Genomic DNA, 20489 nt, shown 5'->3' on the forward strand with positions numbered 1-20489 from the left:
ATTTATAAACCACTAGGATGAAAAAAGAACAAATAGAAGAAAGAGGAAATAATAATTACCTGTCTTTGATGCCACACAGATCAATGTGTAAATCACTAAAATTCCCCAGGGAGCCTTGCTGAACTAAAATGAGGTCCTTGGGCTGGTTATCAATAAAGATGAGCCTCATACAGCCTTGAAAAGCAGTAATGGGATTTAAACACTGGGAATCAGTGAAATTGTCAGGGCACCCTGTGGGAAAAAGAGAAGAGGCAGAGAAGAATATTGGAATGTTCAACTATTTCTGCTGGGATTTCATAATGCAAGAACTCATAGGCTTATTATTACAAAGGTTTTTATTCCTTGTACTGTGCAACCTCCTGTGTTATAAATCCAGTTAGGGGAAAAAAAATAGAGAGCAGCCAGCTACTGGAAATATCAGAGTATCAGGTTTTCACAAGTGCTAAGCAAAATCAAAATGTGATTTTTTTTTTTCATCTTTAAACTCCACAGTTGATAGCACCTAACTCACATTGAAAAAGTTGTACAAAATGTAAAATCATTATGCGGTAAATTCTGTTACTGAAGCAATGCACACAGTAAAAGGATGAAATCATGTGGGCAGCAAGAAAGCCATTGGTACCTGAGCTTCCTCAATATTTAGACAACTCTGAGATCCAAAGCCTCCTGTGCATCCTCACTTAGTGCTGTATCCTTAGAGGATAGAACCCTTAGAGGGTTCATCAAGATCAGACCCTCACTACAGTAAAACTACACAGAAACGTATTATATAAAAAGACAGTTAATTACACTACTGTTACCTAAATTAATGTTTGCACTCCAAAAAAGGAGAAGATAGTATTTTTCACGACTGTTCTTTCCATTTTAAAAATTGAACTAAACCTATATTCATTTCTACAAGAGCACCATACCTAAATACCTCTGTAGATCTGAGCCATATGTCATCTAAACTCTGAAGTCTAGAGTCAATGAGCCTGATCAGAACTGTGATATCTACAGGAATATTGATAATACTAATAGTTCTAGGCCCTTTTAAAAAGAAAAAGACCCCAAAAACAAAACCCCCAAAAATCCCTCTTGTGGTTAATAAAGTTTTGTAGATTTTGCATATTTTGCCAGCTATATGTAGGTATCCACTGGCTACCACAAGTTATCCACTTTTACAGCTGTGTTAGCAGTTCTGCTTATTCTCTCTCTGTCAGGCTTAACCAACACCCTTCAATCTGCCCCCAGGGCTGTATACACTGAAGCTCGATAGGCTGTCCAAAATCAGTCATCCCATTTGCTCTTAGCTGCAGAGTTCCCCCTGCACCTGGGGAGAACTCAGTGGCGAGCACCTGAGGATCTGCATCAACAGAAACCTGTCTGAGCAACCTACCCCCAAAATAGTAGCTGTTCCCAGAGTAGATCCTTGAGGCGGTGGTTGCATGGCTGGCAGTGGCAGCGTTGTTATCCAGTGTCAGAGTAATGCGATGTCTTCTGGCATTGATGTTAACAGAATGCCAAAGCCCGTCGTGGAGATTGGCACCTGGCAAAAAACAAGTACAGGGCATGAAAAAAGAGGTGCAGGAGACAACTGTGGTCTTCAAACCTCCTTTTGCTCCCAACTGGTGACCACAAATATACAGCTGATCCAAAAAGAGGGAGAACTCTGAGCTGAAAGGAGCTCATTACCTCTGGAAACAAACTGTCATAGAAGTGCCAAAGAAAGGGAAAGCTTTTGATAGTATTTAAGTAGGTCACCTCCACTTTAATCTAACCTGGTGCTACAGGGACTCATCAAGCTAGTCAGATCCTTCACCTTTGTGGTAGCACACTGGTATCATATTGTGTGTGTTCGTGTCTATCTTCAGTCTGTTGATAAATGCTTATAGGCCTCAGGAGTGTGCAGAGATCTCTACTGAGCTTCTGGTACTAAACACTTGCTTGAGGTCACAGAGGATTACATTCAGTGATACAGTCATACCCCGTTCTCAGGCTCCATATGAAACTTGACAGTCTCCTGCAGGTATCATCAGGATTTGTGTTTCTTAAAACTCTTCAGCACTAGTGCAGCACACAGAACTATTAAGGGATGTCTTTGCACCTTTCTACATTTGATTTCAACATGGATCTTCTGAGAGCTGGAATTGTTTCTCTGACCAGAAAAAGGTAAAGGAGAGATGAAAACATGGGGCAGCCTCTTTTTCTTCTACGCCCTTGTACGAAGTGATCTGGATATGACCTCCCTGTTTCCTTATTCTGAAAATCAGTGTTGCACCACGTGGCTCTTGAAACAGCACCACAAAGCTACAGAGAAACTCCATATCCACTACTCTGACAGCCATAAAAATCAGTGGACAAGCTTCTGAGCTCACACACAGTGGTGCAGATCAAAAGTAACCTAATTACAGTTCAAAATATGCTACTGTTAGGCTGCAGTACAGAGAACTAGTATTTACTCGCTTCCCTAACAGAATATTTTTGTTAATGTAGCTTTCAGAGAAAACAAACAAGCACTTAGTAGCACAAAGAGGTGTGGGAACAGTTCAAAACACAATAAAAAAAAAAGTGGGTGTTATTTGTATGAAAAACCATTCCATTATGAATTTGAAAATGAGACTATTTCCTCAGTAATGGCTGTTAACACATGCACAATTGCCATAGAATTAGAGACTGGTTTTACATAAAAAATGTATGATTTTTCAACTAGAACGAGTCCATTTTGAAGTGAAATATGTTACTGAAGTTCGGAATTATGACAAAACAAAATAGGTCCCATTTGGGGCAAAAATAGGTTCATTCTTGAGCAAGCATGAGTTTATTGTGAGTACCTGACATCTGCAGAACATGGCATTTAGCACTTTCTGCATATTTTCCATGTGTAAGTAAGCAGTTTAGCCATGTTTTGGATAGAACCAAAGGCTGGGCTCAGGTTCATGATTTCAGAATTACATAAAAACATTCACACCCAAACAAATATTGACATTGTCTCAGCTTTGTCAACAATTTAATTAGGACTGCAATAACAGCTGAAACCTCAGTTTTCAATGTTCAGTTGCAGCAAGCTATGGCTGTGGCAATCTTCATGAAAAAGAATAGATGCAGGGCTGCCTCATTTTCTGTCATAAAGGGGAATGAAATGCATATAGAAATACAGCTCTGCTTTGACAACTCTGTCAGTTTTTATCTCTGCTTCTTTTAATAGATACATCTATTCTCTTTTAGTCTTTACAGGGGATATTTTAATATTGAATGTTTTTAAACATCTGCTCTCTTTTACATAATAACAATTATTATTATAATAATTATGTTGTTATATATACTTATTGATAATAGTTACTATTAATATTAATATCAATATTATTATTAAGTTTCATCTGAATTCCATTAGTCCACCTTTGGTAACTGGTTTTCAAGCAATGCAAAAAAATGAATTTCCCAGTCTCCCCCACAACATGCCTCCATAGCAGCAAGAGGATATGCAGAGGCCCTGGACTAGGATCATTTCTGTTTGAGATGCCAGCACGGCTTATGTAAGTCACACTGGCATGACAGCTGGCCCACTCTGGTCCTGCCTTTGTTTTACATCTGAAATTGTTTCCCTGATGTCTCTGTAATCCAATGCAAAGGTGTTCTGGTAAGTTTACAAGCAGTTTCCCTACAATTTTAAATTAAAGAGGCAACCCTATTTGTTCCTCTTTCATCCCACCAGCTGCATTGTAAAAAAACAACTAGCAAAGTGGCTAAGGAAGTGTAAGGAGAAGAAGCCCATGCTCAGTCTCTCTTATGAGTGTAGCACAAAGGGAGAACATAAAGCTGCACTCAGAGGAAGAAAATCAGCCTTGAGGTTGCCTTAACTTATGCTGGAGAAAGGTGCAGTGGCTGAGCTGCTTCCCAACTGACTACTGAAGACAGATTGAGTCTAGAGATCTCAGGATGCCAATTTTCCATGCTTAGATCAAGCTGTACAGGGTGGCTCTATCATTGCAAATCAAAAGAAAACTTAAATGAGAAAGGAAGATTGGATGCTTCCATATTTCTTGATCTTTTCATCCTGTGGAGCTGAAACTTTGTGTTTTAGAGGGACAAGAGTGAAAGTAAACAAAAAATAAGCACCTTCACTGATTTCCACTGGGTTCTCAGTCTCTTTTTGAATAAGTAATGTCAGTCTCCCACCATGGAGGTAAACCAAGAGAGGTCCTGAATTTTCAGACAATTCGGTGAACAGAAGTAAGCCATCTTTGTTCCATGTTCGAAACTGGAAGCTGACTGACAAACCATCAATTTGAGGAGTGCCAGGTAGTAGCAAGTAGCTTCGACTGCTGCTCACAAAGGTGATGGGAACAATTTGTGGTTCTGAGCAAGAAAAGGTCACGTTACCCTGCAAACAATAAAAATCAAATATAATCAGTAGGACTTTTTTTTTCAGTCATTCCAATGCATCTTTATTTAAATAAGCTCACTGGATTCCTAATGGCCCTCAAGGCTGAAATAGGTATTGTTATTCAGACACAAATCTTCAGGAATCATTAGGAAATGTATCTGTCCATGCTGGGAAAACACATCTAACTACAAAATTTTACTTTCATCCCAAATAGGAAAGATCAAAAAATCAAAACCTTAGTTCTTAGAAGGATCTAAATGTGTCTAAATGTTCCTTATCAACACCATGCCTTAGTTGATTATGTCAGTCATCCAGCCCTAAAATCAATGGTGCTATTTGCCCAGAAGAGCAGCACATTTACTCAAAGCAGTCAACAGGATCTGTACCAGCATGTATCACTGCTGTTTGTGGAAGAAACAACTCCATTTTGCTCAGCCATTGTAGACTACTCCAACCAGGTCGCTCAAGACATGTAATAAAACCTTAACAACATATAAAGCCAGGATGCATTTAAGGAGTTATGTCTTTCAAAGCCACTCCAGGAGATTGTTGCAGCCACCTTGCTTTGAACTAGACTGCTCTGTAAAGTACTAACTGTAATCTGACAAAAACATTGGAGTGTAAGGTTTTCTCCATGATAACGCTTCTCATCAGAGCTCGGACCTCACTCTAGCAGGATAATTATAACCAACAGCACTTGATGGATGTGCAGGAAGTTGCACAGTGCTTGGGGAATTCCTCTCTGCAATCTCAGACAGCTGATGGAACTGTTCCCTATCACTTTCAAATGTCTTTCCAGTTTGTATTTTAAAATGGAAAATAAAGTGTCAGAAATAGATGAAGTTATCACTGGATGAAACAGCCCTTGATAGATATTTATCTGTATGGAGTTATTTACATATTACCTACCCTGTGAGGTTCAGAATGCTACATACCAGATTTGGCAATGGCAAAAGGAATCCATGGATATATTATATTAGAATGAGTTTTGAGATACAATCCAAAACTTATCCAAACTCTACTCCGCATCAGTCATGTGGGAAGTAGGACGGAAATTTGCTCTCAGCCTTTAAAGTTTCTACTACCTGGTGGGTTTTACCTGCATAAGAGTTGCCACAAACTTTTTTTTGCTATTGTTGTTATATCTCCACCTCAATTTTCAATCAAATTCATGCCAAATTACAGAAAATGAAGACAGTCAATTGCAGCATTATAAATAAATAAATAAATAAATAAATAAATAAATAACCTGCTCTAGACCTTTTTAAGTTTAGAACTTAAACTGGCAATTACTATTTTCCTTTGGAATTTTAGACCTTTACAGTGATTTCAGTACTCTACATGAAGTTTTAAGACATATATTGATCATAGAATGGTTTGGGTTTGAAGGGACCTTAAAGTTCATCTCGTTCCAATCCTCTTTCTACTAGACTAGGTTGCTCAAAGCCCCATCCAATGTGGCCTTGAACACTTCCAGAAATGGGTATTCATAAATTCTCCACGAAAACTTTTCCAGTATCTCATCACCCTCACAGTAAAGAATTCAGATCTGATTTGTGTCTCAAAGCTCTTTCCAGAATTTTAGCTACCTGCAGAAAAAGCTATGCTTAGACTGACTTAATGGTGCCAAAGAAGGCAAATGATAAGATGAAAAAACATTTTGCAGTGCACATCAAACTTTCAGATGACCTTAAAACAAGCCAATAAAGACCTTGTGTAGTTTATATGCTTCCAGCTGTTTGCAGCAGCACCATGGCATAGTATCCCTGATGCATAAGCATATGCCCAAATATAAGATAACATTTCTGTTTGCCTTTTTGACATGAGATTCTGAACACATGCAACCAGTCCTAAATTCATGGGTTGCCTTCGCACTTTGAAAAACTCAGCAAGACTCTAGTCATTGACAGTATCTAGAAATTCATGCACAGAAGTCCTGTCCTGAGACATGATCAGCAAAGAGTGTTGACTCCATGGCCAGTGCTCAGGCATATGGACAGGAGCTGCACATCTCTTCCCTTGCTTAACCTGATGAGACATCAAGCTCTGTAGCCTCTCCATTGACTAAACTTAAGCAGAGAATGATTCCACCTTCCACAAGAATAAGCAGGTGGAAACACATAAAGGTGGTACTGCAATATTCTGTGCATGTGGGATTAAAGGTACATTTTTGAGACAGACAAGGGGTGTGTCTGCCTTTTGGGGGAGTTCTTTTCAGAAGGTATTTTAGTTGCTCTTATTCAAAAATTGAGATCTCCACGATGTAAAGACCTTAAAACTAATTGCAGTCAGAGGTAAAACTAGCCAGTGGTTTTTTTTTTTTGGGAAAAAAAGTTAAATAAAGCAATTGATGCCATGGAAACTTAAATCAGTTGAACTGACTCATTTCAGGGGGAAATACCTTCTAAAAGCAGCATTCTAGAGCAAAAGCAGGTGATGTAGCTAATATACACCAACAATAGCTGCTGACATCCTTACACTGACCAATGCTGTCTACCTTCCTAGAAACAATAACATGAAAATCTGATTAAGAAATATCCAAATGCTGATTTGAAAAACATTTTTCCACTGAAGTGGGATAGGTTGCCTTTACAAAAACTGTTAAATTTGCAGTGAATTTTATTCTCAAACAAATTATTCCAGCAGGTCTAAGTCAGAAAAGTAAACAGTTCCCTTTAAACCTGCATCTGATCATGAGCATTTTGCTTTAACTGGCAGCAGTTCTGGAACTCTCCAGGGTATATGCCAGATTTCTGGCAGACACTTGATTTTATAATTGAACCCAGTTTAACTGAAAAGTTAAAGCTCATTGGCTAGGAAATGGGATAAGAACAGTCTAATCCCTAGAGACAATAAGGGAGATGCTCAGCTCTACTCAGCTGCTGCAAACTCTAGCTATCATGTAGCATTCGAGAATTCCATTGAGTCCATCCTCAGACTGATTAACGACTCCTCTAACAAGCAATGAAATCTTTCCAAAAGAGTTCTTGTTGTTCTTACAAGAGAAAACTTCTGAACCTAGAAACACAATGGAGTTATTTACAATTTTTTCACTGGCTGCCACGGTACTTATCTCAAGAAAAGAGTGCAACCACCCAGATTTCTGCAGGCAAGGTACAGTTTTAGATAGTTCTTGTTCAAGTAAGGTGTGGAATCAACAGGCAACATCATGTTACAGCATTTTAAGGAAGAATCAGAGCCTTTCCTATTAAAAGAGAATGGAAGAACACAGTTGCTAAGTGATGAGGATAAAAGTGGATTATATTAGAAGATCCTCTGAGCCATAAACCTCATCCAAAACTGACTGGAGCCTTTCCAGTGACTTCTGTGGGACTTCAATAAAACCTATATAACTTTAATGAACCATTTCAGTCTTTTCTGGCCTTTCTTCATGTATTATTATGTACTGTTCAATGAAGAGAGAAGACAGCACCATGGACAGGGCAATTGGTATCAAGTTTCTTATGCATCCTCCTCGCTCTCATAGAATACTAATCAAAAATAAGATGCACATGGGAAATTATTCAAACTGACAGCTGCACTGAAATCCTCAGCACTTAGCCTAGCAGAGGATCCAGGCCAAGATCACAGCTTGAAAATAAAGAACAATAAATGAGTATTTCTGAGCTCTTATTCTACCTGCGGGTTAGAGCATCAAATGGGCACTTAACTTTTGTCATTAATCACTCTATGGATACTGCTTTCTGCAGAAGATTAGAAAGGAAGATTTTGTATGACAGGTAAGGGGACTAAAATCCCAGGCCTGGCTGAGATACAAATGTGGTAAACTGGCAAGAATATCTCCAGCTTAGAAATTGGAGGAGTATTTCTAGCTGTGAAGAGACTGAGTTTGCAGATGAATTTGCAAGCAAGGTCTCAGAGGAAAAAAGGTGACCTCTGATGCAGTTTTAAAGGATAAGATGAAAAACTGTCATTCGACTCTGAGCGACTGGATTTTGAGAATGAGGGAGGTCCCTTCAAATCCTGTTTTTAAATTAACTATCTCAAGCAGAACAGATGTCAGGAAACCCATATAGATTTCAAATACGTTTCAAGACCTTCCTAAGCACTGAATGAAAAGCAAATCAAAGTGAGATCCTGGCTCCAGCCTTCTGAAATACTGTTGCAAACTGCCTTCAAACACGATATGGGAGCACCAAAGGTGCACAGTGTTACTTGAGTTAGGAGTAGTCCACTGAGTGAGCAACCAGTCCATTCCAAGAGCAGGGCCCCATACTTGTAGAAAAGTTCCTATATTGAAGTGGATTCCTCTTTCACTAACCAAAATTTAATTAGAAAATAATTATGAAATAAAGCTTTCCTGATCCAGGTTTCATTGAAACTAATACAGCCCTGTGATAATCAGTCTCATGATAGAGAATTGCCCTATTCTCCACTTACTGTAGGTATCACGAATGCCAATAAAATTCTAATTGTTTATTATATTAATTGCCTTAAGTTGTTTACACTAAGATAATGTTCCTAATGTGGAAAAAGTAGCACTCAGCAAAGAAAAAAAAGAGAAAAGGCGGCTTCAAAAAACCTGAAACATTGTGACTGTGAGAGAATCAGGGATTAGGTGCTTGGCTAGACATTTATGGATGTTCTTTATCTCAGAATCCTAAGATGACTGCGTCACTGGCCAGAAGTAGAACAAAGTATTTTACCATTTTTATGCCCATAGATAGTAACTGTATGTTATTGTTTCATTACATGGCACAATAGTTAAGAGTTGCTGACAAAAGATGAGACCAAATATAATTTGGAAAAATCACATCGTATCCCTCAAAGAGAAGGGAAAAGGAAAAAAAAAAAAGACCACAGGAGGAAACAGAAAAAAAGAGTGACCACTTAATATTTTCCCTTTGTGGTGGATTGACCTTGTCTGAAAGCCAGGTGCCCACCAAGCTGCTCTATCACTGCCCTCCTCATGGGACAGGGAGAGAAAATAAAGATGGAAACAAACCTCTTGGGTCAGGATAAAGGTAGTTTAATAAAGCAAAAGCAAAGGCCATACACAGAAGCAGAGGAAACCAAAATATTTATTCTCTACTTTCCATCAGCAGGTGATGTCCAGCTACTTCCCAGGAAACAGGCTTTCAGCAAAAGTAGGAGTTGCTCCAGAAGACAAACATCGCAATAATAAATGCTATCCCCTTCCTTCTCCTTTCTCTTGGCTTTTATTGTTGAGTAGACTCATATGGCATGGAACGTCCTTTTGGTCAGTTTGGGTCAGCTGTCCTGGCTATGTCACTACCCAAGATCTCACCCATCCCCAGGCTCCTGGTGAGGGACAAATATTGGAGAGGTGGCCTCACTGTGCCAACACTGCTCAGCAGTAGCCAGAACACTGGTGTGTTATCAACACCTTTCTAGCTATGCAAAGTACAGTGCTCTGGGGTCTGCTGTGGGGAATTAACGCAATCTCAGCCAGACACTCTCCTTTGAACGACAAGTAGGACTCAAGCCTGCCTTTCAAATTCACCTTGCCAGAAGTGAGTAAGATAGATGTCTTAGATTAAACTGGCAAATTATTACAATCCAAGTCCAATTTTTGTTCCAGCTCAAGGTAAAGTGATCTACAGCTTATTAAGTTTTATTGCCTGGAACAAAACAGCAGCAAGAATTTTTTTTAATTATTATTATGAAAACAGAATCACATCTATCTTAAAACAGAAAAATGTACAGAAAGCAATTGTTATCAGGGCTTTCTTCTGTTGTTTGTTGTGGGTTTTTTTGGTTGGTTGGGTTTTTGTTTTGGGTTTTTGTGGTTTTTGTTGTTGTGTTTTGTTTTGTTTTTATGTATTAGTTTCCTTTAACTGATTTTCCTCTTTTAAATTCCAGTTATCTGTGTATCATAGCATAACACAATGCTAAATGGCTGGTGTGGACTGCACATAATCCAGGCTCTTGACTGTGATGGGGTCAGCTTGCCCCTTTCTGTTATGTCAGGCAGCCAAGTACCAAGCAGTTCCCAAGGCCTTACCAGTTGAAATAAGACCTTAAAAAATACATTAAAGCCTTGGCTTTGAAGCAAATTACATTCCATCCCATTTTCCTTTTTCCCTGCTAACTCCTCTGACAATAATTAGCCATCTCTCTTCCTCTCCTACAGGGACTAACTGCCTTATCACGTCCCACCTTGAAACATCCTGCTCCACTCAGCAGGTACTAACTGCCCTATTCATTCAATTTGACTACCCAGATAATGTAATAAATAAAACCTTGAACAATTGTTTCTAACCTGTAATTTGCTGAAGGCTGATGACTCTCAAAAAGGCCTTGTTTGCTCAGAAACATGTCAGTTTTTTTCTGCATGTCAACTAGACGTTAAAAAAAAATAGTCTCTCTCCCCAAAAACTTGCTTCACTTGTCATCACAGCTATCAGAATCCTAACACAAGAAAATACATTTATATCAAAGAGAGTTTATTATTGTAGCTATGTGCTGGATTATATATTTGCACTCTGAAACTCTAGAATTGTAGACAAAGCCAACTGAAAACAATGGCAAAAATGTCATTTAAACAGACTTTTTTAAGACCTTGATTGAGGTGATATAATTTCTTTCAAAATAATCCTGTTATACCATTCAGCAACAATAAAATAGGACCTTAAAATGAATGCTATTTATATAGACTTTCTTGCTACTCTACACTACAGGTAGAATGTGAAGGGGATTCATCTGAAGACTCAGAGATCAGAAAGGAAGACAGAAGAAAATATAAAAAGTTATTTTTACAGGAAACAAATATTTCTGGAATCTGAGTTCACCTGCCTTACCTAAAACCCAGTAAATTCAGTTTCTAATCGTATGACTGAACACTTTTATTAAGTAATTGAATAATTTTTTTTTTTTTTTTTAAGAATTTCAACTTAGTCCTTGGGAAGTTGAGAAAAAAAAGTCACTAAGCATTTCCAACATTTTTTATTTATGATTCCTATCATCTGACTGCAGTGCAAAAACTAAGAAAAAAATCTAACTCGAGATTCTCCAAATTTTAGTAAGGGCCTTCACAAATCACCAGCCTGATGTTCAAAGATAGATCAACACTTGCAATAGTACTTTGGTAGAACGAGACAGGTATAGACAAGTAAATACTTTCAGGATGAAGGTATCTCAAATCAGCTTAATAAAATAGCATGTTTGGATTCTCTATAAAGGGAATGAATTATTAGTTTACATTCTTCTGTCACTAGGTATCTTTCCTTGCTCTTTGATGCTGGCAATCGGTTATTTCCCCAAGGCACTACAGTGATACATTTACATGTCACCACATCCCTTGCTGTGCTGAACTGTCACTCCCAGATTCAACATGGCAGGCCAGCGTATAAATTCAAGCATATCTGAGGGCTGACAACTTCTGCCTTACAAATATCCTGCACTCTTCTCAAGTCAGCACAGGGTTTGCTCCGCTACATAGAAATACAGCTTCAATTTCTGTTAGCCAGAGGTAATGGAAGAGAAAGGGAGATTGTGTTTTTCTCAATTTTGGTAAGTAGAGTGGAACACTGAAGATAAAAAACACATCTTTTCATGACCTCTTAATTTATTTTCATTGGCTAGACAACTTCCTATTTTGGCATCACAAATCAGTGAAGCACAAAAAGACTTAAGACACTGGCCACAGGCCACATTTGAGCAGTTTCTAAAGGTGTAACTTGAATCTAGCAGTAGGTAAACACTGGTGGCCAGGATCCTATAGCTATTTTCAGGGTGTTATAGGTATTTTTTCTCTCATCTACTCCATCAACCAGATGTACTTAGCAATTCTCAATGGATTTCTCTTCCTAGAACTTGTCTCATCTGCTCCTACACCTACATACACTCTTAAGCAAAAAATCCTTCAATGAGGACTTCTCCATCCCAGATATCAACAGGCCAAATTTCCTTCTGTAAAGAACCATTCCCTTCTGCTTCTTGTAAATGTGGCTCTTATGTGCATATTTTCCTGTCCCTAACTAATTGCCCACAAAGCACAAGTAACTGCTGTAAACCATGATATTGGTAATTACAGAAATTTGACCACTTGCAATTAAACCAGTATTTCATTTTGGAAAGTGAATAAAAGATCCTCTATTATTCCTCTGTGCTCAATGACCTAGGGGAAGGAAAAAACAAACCAAATACTCCCCAAAAAAACCTCCCAAACTGAAACACACACACAAAATAAAGAAAACCCAAACAAAAAACCCAAAACAGTGCCCCCAACAAAGAAGTTCCCACAACATGCCATCAGGGACAGAAGAAACTCCAGAGAATAGACAGATATCCTGTCCAAACAGACAGGGCCATGTAGAGAGGTTAAGTATCAGGCAACATAAAAATGGAATTCTGAAGGCAAGTTTCAGTTCAAAGAGACACACTGCCTCCTTATCTTGAGATGCCTTCTCAAGGGGTTTTATTGCAACTCTGACAACTGCAAATGAGTTACAGAAAAGAATAGGGAGAATGATAATCACAGCCACCACCCAGGAGTACAATACATACTGCAGTAATCTGTTATTGACAACCTGTAGTTTTGTCCTCTAACTCTAAATGCAGCTGATTTGGGACCATTATTTATATGGGTGAGGATCTACATCATAAGAGGAAATCTATACCTCCAAGGCTGATGTATCATTCTGCTGCTTGTGTGAAAGATGTCAACAGTAAAAACAAAACAAAACAAACAACCAAAAGCCCAACAAACAAAACTGATGGGTATGAGAACCCACAAGTCTGGCTCATTGACTGAGTGGTGAATTCTGCCTACCTCTGGAGGAAAAAGCTGGCATTTCTGAGTATTAATGACTTTTTAATCCCACACTGATGAGTTTGTCCTCAATTGGCTTTTGCTGGGAGACAAAGGTATTTTGAAGACTAACAACGCAAAACTGTCTCTGATGATCTCCAAAGTTGGGGAGAGAACACAAGTATACAACACATTTTTTGGAGAAGTGGTTTCAAGTTCCTGCTACATTTAATTATTCTTCTGTGCCATTTCGTTCATCGCATTTTCACTCCAGACAACCTTAGCAACTACAAAGACATGAAGCAGAGAAGCTTGCAGCTCCCTGGGGATATGACTGGTTGCATGACAACCTCAATGCACTTTGAGTAAAAACATTTAGTGCAGAGTAACTCTGGCAGGCAAAAGACTACATTTAGCAAGAACAAGTTATTTTAATTTGAGTAAGTTAATTGCTAAGGAGTGACGAAGAGCAGGCGGTGGCAAAGAAAGATCAGCTTGTGTAACCTAGAAGAACATGAGTGTTGCTAGAGGAGAGAAATAGCTGTGATGCAAAGAAGGTTGAAGAACAGATTAACGGGGACCATTTCTCATAGAAGGATGTTCATCTGAGATTATGAGGTACCCTAAGTGTGGCAACCTTTCCATGCACTTTACATACACAAGTGTCACAGAAACTGTACACAGAACTTCATAAACCTTGAAAAAGCAGTACAGTAGCCAGGCTTTGAAAATTATGGTATTATGTGAAAAAAAAATGAAAAACTGAGGCACATCCCCACTCCCTTAAATTGGAAAAAGGACCTGGATTCTGAGACCTTTCATCTAACATTGAGCCAAGTACTGCAATAACAGAATTTCATTGCTTGGGGCCACTTATACCCAGACAATGCCCTTCAGAGAAAAAGTGCAGTGCAAAGTTTTTCTCTTTCCCTTTAGAAAGGCCTTCCCATTATCCAGCCAGCAAAATAACCAGCTGTTTAATGACCTAAGAAGTAGTCCAGAGCTCTTTGCTGCCCCCTTAGAAAGTAAGCTGAGGGGAAGAGCAATTTAACACAGTTCTTAAGACCTGAGCCTTTGAGTCCTCACTCAGAGCATCAAACTCTAGAGTATTAAAGCAAAGTCTCTCAGTCCCAGGGGTGCATCCTAGAGGCAGTCTTGACTGCCAGCAACACAGTGCAAGACCTCTCACCTATCACCTTTCCATTTGCCAGTTCTCTGTGTATTCAGCCTTGCCCTAGGCAAGGAAAGGGCAGAAAGAATGTCTTTGGTCTTCTGGTTTGCTTTGCTTCAGGTTCAGTGTGTTCATACAAACTACTACAAACCAGAAGATGCCATGAGAGCCAGAAGAAGTTTCATCTCCACGTTCTCTAAAGACTCAGTATTAGCCAAAAGGCACATATCAAAGCATGGTGCAGGAGTGAGGCACAAGCTAACCTGAGAGCTGAGTTATTTACAGTTTGTCAAGGTTGCATGGGAGTGTACTGTTCCCTCTTCTTGCAAAATAAAATGCTCGTGATACATTTAAATATATTTGTAATTTTGGACATTATTAGGTGTGAAGTTGCATTTGTGTTTTATGTTAGCAAAGTGGATAAGAGAACAGTTCCTTCAGTTTTACCTCCCACCTTTAGAGACACTGCTACCAGATCAATGGTTCTCAGAACTGTCAGTATGCTGACTATAAGGAACATCACAAAGGAAAGTATTTCCAATAATAAACATTTATTCTTCTCTATAGTATGAACCAAACTATCAGAGCAAAATTTTGCTACTACTGTACTACCCAACAGTGATAGAGAATGATCCAGAAAATTAGATTTAATCTGATTTAACCAGAAAAAAAAAACTCTATGATTTCTATCATGCCATCAAAAATACACATTTTAATCTTGGAAAATTAATTAAAAAGTTTCTCCAAGCAAACTCTAATACACCTGGAAAGTCAGAGACATATATTAATTTCCACATGTGTCTTTCAATAACTCTCACCACAGGAGTCGGCACTGGCTGGTGTTATCCTCATTTTAACAGCTAATTATGCCCACAGCTATCTAAATCTGAACTTTGATCATTCAGTGCAGCCAACAGCAGCAAGAGAGCACCAACAGCATGGAAGCAAAGAAGGGAAGTATGCAGTATTGCCTCTTACCACAGTATAGATTTGAGGTTTGCGCCTTTTTGCCAGGTCAATTATATTGACTCCATTGTAATAAAGGTTCTCAATGCACCCATGGAAATTTTTCCTCTGAAAGGTTCCTGGTTTCCCCGGTACAGGAATACCTCCAAAACTGAGCTTTGGGAAAGAATAAGAGCGGTATTATTTACAATATTATAATATGTATATATATTTATATATTATATTATCATCCCAAACCCAAGACAGCAGAGCCCCACTCCATGCATCCAGCTGGGATATTATCTAAGAACCAATTCACATCAACAGAGGCACTTGGGAGCATGAAGCAGGACCTGGCCACCCCACAGAGGGTATCACAGTCCCCACAGCATTACAGCTGCTGGGAAAATGCCTCTGCAGCAGACAGCTCACCCGTTTGAAACAGCTCTGAAGTGCCTTGACACACCAACCTGGTGTCACCAGCTACCCACTCAGGAACACACAATGCTCAAGGAAATGTTCACACAATGTCTAAATCACAGCCCCACTGTCTTGAAGGATGACACCCAGCTGCAGCCTACAGTGTCCAGGAACTGCTGAGCAATGGGGGAGTAAACTCTCCCTGCCCACAGAGCACTGGATTTGCCTTTCTACCAGGCATGTATCTGAATAACTCTTGTTCCAGCCAGTGGTGGGTAGTATCACAAACACAAAATATCCCATTTGTAGCTTGCATTTGTTTTTCCTAAATTTCATTGTGCTTTGGCCTTTACAATAGTCACATGTGGCATTTGGGATTGAGCAGTGTTATGAAGAAGCTCTGCAGGTTACACATTTACACAAAACCTGCTGTGCTGTTGTCTAAGAACTGGCAGATATCGGTACTGTGCAGGCTATGACTCATCACTCAATTGGAAGGCTGAAAGCCCCAAGAGGACAAAGGGCCTAAGAAAATAAAGCTTCCAAAATCCAGCATAATTGTCTAGATTTCAAAGAAAAGAAAGAAAAGAAAGAAATAAAAACAACTCCCAAACCTCACAACCCCAAAAAACTTCTGATAATCCTACCTACATTTTTTAAATGTCAATGCTCACTTCTAATTAATTCTAACGACCTTTCTGGCAAAGCCTTACTGGTGGTACCACCGGGGTTTTATTCATTTTTCCCATCACAGCCAGCAGCACTGTGAGTGTGATAATGCGGGTGAGGATCCTACAGCCACATCACTTCACAGAAGGTGTGCTGCAGTCCTGCTGCATCCACTGCAGCAAGGGCAGGTTCTATCTGGCTCTGCTTACATGCTGACAGTTGCTGGAACCTGGTCAACCTTACTCGCCTGTCACAACTCCTAACACCTTACTTCAGTTCATTATTACAAAACTAAAGGGAAATTTGGGTGTTATTTTTCCTCCCACTCTACCTAACAAGCTGGGATACATAAGCAAATGAAACTACCTGGGTAACCTTGAAAGCACTTATTTGAAAACAAGTCCTTAATGAACTTGCACCTCAGTTGTATCAATTGATCAATTCAGAGAAATAAAGAGTGAATAGACTGCTACTTGCAGGTTTATTATTGGCATGTGGGTTTCTGTGGTAGCAATTTTTTTTTCCAGTGAGAATCATTAGTTCCTCCTAGAACAGCAGACTTTCCTTCTTTCATGTTCTATTCTTAAAGTTTCCTGCTTAGGGACTCTGTACTGGAGTTTCAAAACTAGAAGAAAAATCAATATCAATTACACCACTTCATTATTAAGAAAACAGTTTCCTTTGCGATTGGTAATAATTTTAATTACAAAAGTAATGTTTTACTACTCTCAGTAAGGCTTTTAATCCCTGAAGTGTGCTGACATAAACTTTCAGTAGACTGTATTGCTGTAATGTTTGACTGAAAGATTGTCACAGTGTAAATGGAGGAAAAACACTGTGAAAAACGAAGCACCAGAGATGAGGTCTGAGTGCTACAGAGGTCAGTGGTGATGCTGATTAACACCAGTTGAAGAACTTTCCTATCACGCTCCCTATTCTGGAACATGTGGAAAAATATTTTACAAATTAAGTTGGAGCTTGAGTTTCCCCTAATCAATATCAAGCAGGAAGCAAGGAATTTTATTACTTTGAAATCAGGAAAGCTGATGAATCAATCATTTGGCTTTTTGTAACCCCATCTTAAAAGTAGTTACAGCTTTGGCCCCGATGGTTCAGTGTGAAGCTGTTGCAGAATCCTACTGCTCAAATGTGCTGTCCCTACTAAATGTGCTCATGCTTTGGTACAGCAGTGCCATGGGACAGGTACCACACTCTCCATCCTGCTTTGTGAAATGCAAAGAAGGGAATTTCAGAAGATGGAGAGAGGAGAGAGCATGCACCTGCCACTGCTGAACCGTCTGCTTTTTCCCTTTAGTGTGCTGGGAAACCATCCTTCCCTGAGAAATTAATTCAAAGAGCAGAGAGGAAACTTATGGTCTCATAGGCAACAAATCGTGCCAGCTTGACATATCTGGATAGGGTGATGGCTCTGACTGTGCCAGCACAACCCTGTGCCTTATGGGTGATGAAGACTAGGCAGACAAGCACAGGGGGACAAAAATAAACATGAGTAATTTACTTGCAAGTGTGCATTGGTGGGGGGAACAGATGAGGAACTCCCTTGCATATAGATATGAGGTTTTTATTATAAGGTTTTTTTAAGGTTTTTTTTAACAACTCTCAGCCATAAGCACTAAACTGATGGAGTGATAATAAACTACACTGACACATCTTGGTCTCATCAAAGGGGAGCATAGTGGCCTCAGGGTTTGTGGGCAGGCAGGATGTTTCCTCTGCTCAGTCGTTCCTTGGTTGAGCTGCTCTGGCTCCCTAGATCAGAATGCTCTGCATCACATCCCCAGATGTGAAGGGACCTGGCTCAGAACTGGTTGTTGTGAAAGTCACAGAATCATAGAATCACTAAAGTTGAAAAAAATCCAAGATCAAGTCCAATCCAGCACCACTGTGCTCATGACTAAACCACATGCCAAGTGCCACATTCAGATACCTTTTGGAACACTTCCAGGCGTGATGATTCCATCACTTCCCCGGGCAGCCTATTCCAATGTCTGACCACCTTTCAGAAAGTAGGTTTTTCCTGCTATTCAATTTAAACTGCCCCTGGCACAACTGAGGCCATTTCCTCTCATCCTGTCACTTGTTACCAGGCAGAAGAGACCAACTCCCACCTACCTACAACATCTTTTCATTCTGAGGGTCTTCCATTCCTAGTGGGAAGACAACAGGTTTTACCTGCTCATCTCTATTTGGAGCACTGTAATCCAAGCCAAGTGGTGGTTGGATAGAGGGACAACTCAGGGATGGTATCCCCAAAGGTCATGTCAATCGAATGCAGGCGCATAATATGCGAACAAAATTGTATTGGAGACGATGACACAGCACCTCTCCCCACTGATGAGGGCAGTTGCTCCCTGAAGATTTGACTAGAACCTTGAGTGTAACTTTTCATTTAGTTCAAAGTCTGCTGTACTTTGAAGTGTAAGAATAATCTAATGCATATTTGCACAGAGACTGGTCATTTTCTGAGACTGTCATATGTAGAGTTGCACTGACATAGTTTATGCTTGTTAAGTGTGAAAGAACTCTCTCTGGAAAGAAAGAATTAAATAAAGATCTTTGCTGGAAAAAAACAGCTCATAGGGTGGTTGCTTTCCATCATATTCATTTTATACCAAAATTCATACCTCATTTCCCAGGTTATAACCTAAAGGGCTTCACACACCTCATAATCAATATCCAAGTGATCTGAATCCCCCTTCGTTCGGAAATGTTGGGTGTGTTTGTCCACCGTGAAGTTCACTTGCTTGTTGAAGCGTTCTATGAGAACCGAGTGCCAGTGTTGGTCATCCAGGAGGCTGCCCAGGGTGACAGATGTGTGGCTGTTACTGAAGTGCAGGTTGGAGTCCCCTGGAGTAGCACAGACAGGCAGAAGAGACCAGAGTTACCTCCGGGCCCTTTAACTGAAGCCTGGGAACGCAAAGGGAATATAGAGCAGATGCTCCAGATTGCATCTAGGAGCTCTGCCCATTGGAAACAGCCCTTTCCAAAGATTGCCTTAGATTCTTTGGGCCTCTTATACACATATACATGTTTATGCCCACAGGCACACATTTTTTTTGTCATGAAATACTTGTGATGAACCAGGAGGTGGTACTGATGCTGCAACCACATGTTGCCGCACATGGGATAACTGCTCTGCCTGTACTCTTGGTTCTGCCATGCATTTGAGGCCCCCATGGTCTAAAAGCTTCCTTCAGGTGGCACCAAAATCTCCTGTCTAGTCCCATTAACAGACCACTCCTGACACTTGAGTGTCAACTATGTGCTTTCTGTATTTTAACAAGAAAATTACACCTGTCCATTTTCACAGAAAAAAGAAAGGCACAAGTCAGTGAAGAAAAAGAGTGCAAAGTGTTTTGTTCAGTTCAAAAACATTCTTAAACCTACCCAGATCTCCAAAAGTATAGATCAAGAATCATAAAAATATTTAAGCCTTAACTCAATAATTTCAAGCACTCTTGTGTTTTCTGGCGGACTACACATCTGAACACTTCAGAGCCTCTCACTGAAAGGGAATATGTATCCTTTTTTATGTTCCAACAGAATGGAGAGAACACATGCTCCAACACTGCCAGGCAAAATGCAAGCAGATTTAAGAGCAGATATCAAAACCCTTGCCTGTGACATATGAATGCACACAGAGAACTTGAAAGGGCTAAAAGCTGTATATTTGGGGCTACAGCTGAAGAAAAAAAAAGCTCTTCTCAGCATATGTATTCACGGCAGTATCTCCTCTGGAAGAAGTTACATAATATAATTAAAAGTACTATATTCTTATCCTAATATGAAACATTTGTAAGAGGAGGACAAACCAATAGACTCAAAGATTCCCACATTCAGATGTTCAGGATGCAGCTACTTGGTCCACAAATATCCAAATACCAAATAAAAAAAATGCTGCATTATCATTTCTACTCTTTGATGAAAAAAAAAATGTAAAGAAAACACAAGTTGGAGACTAAACAATTAATGAGCTATGTAAAAATAAAATCCAACAGCTGTGGAAAATCGTTACTGACTTTTAAAACAAACATAATTAAGCACAAGGGGAAAAGTGCCCAACTCAAACCCCTCACTACAAGAAACATGAGTCATTAGAGACTGCTGAGGCCAGTATCATGGGTCACCCACAGATGAAGCTTATGAAGATTCTGCAAGAAGGT

The 20489-nt window shown here is 39.6% G+C and overlaps 1 protein-coding gene across 1 annotated transcript in view; it reads right to left on the minus strand.

Moving 5' to 3' along the window:
• CNTNAP5 (contactin associated protein family member 5) overlaps positions 1 to 20489 on the minus strand; it is a 285860-nt gene that overhangs the window by 129595 nt on the left and 135776 nt on the right. Inside the window, exons 6-10 of the mRNA XM_050339553.1 lie at positions 18989 to 19173; positions 15250 to 15393; positions 4099 to 4363; positions 1379 to 1528; positions 60 to 231 (exon numbers count right to left, since the gene is read on the minus strand). Of these exons, the coding sequence (XP_050195510.1) occupies positions 60 to 231; positions 1379 to 1528; positions 4099 to 4363; positions 15250 to 15393; positions 18989 to 19173 (916 nt within the window). The remainder of the gene's footprint in view (positions 1 to 59; positions 232 to 1378; positions 1529 to 4098; positions 4364 to 15249; positions 15394 to 18988; positions 19174 to 20489) is intronic.

The sequence above is a fragment of the Myiozetetes cayanensis genome, unplaced genomic scaffold (assembly GCF_022539395.1).
Source record: "Myiozetetes cayanensis isolate MyiCay16 unplaced genomic scaffold, myiCay2020 scf9, whole genome shotgun sequence".
Taxonomy (NCBI): domain Eukaryota; kingdom Metazoa; phylum Chordata; class Aves; order Passeriformes; family Tyrannidae; genus Myiozetetes; species Myiozetetes cayanensis.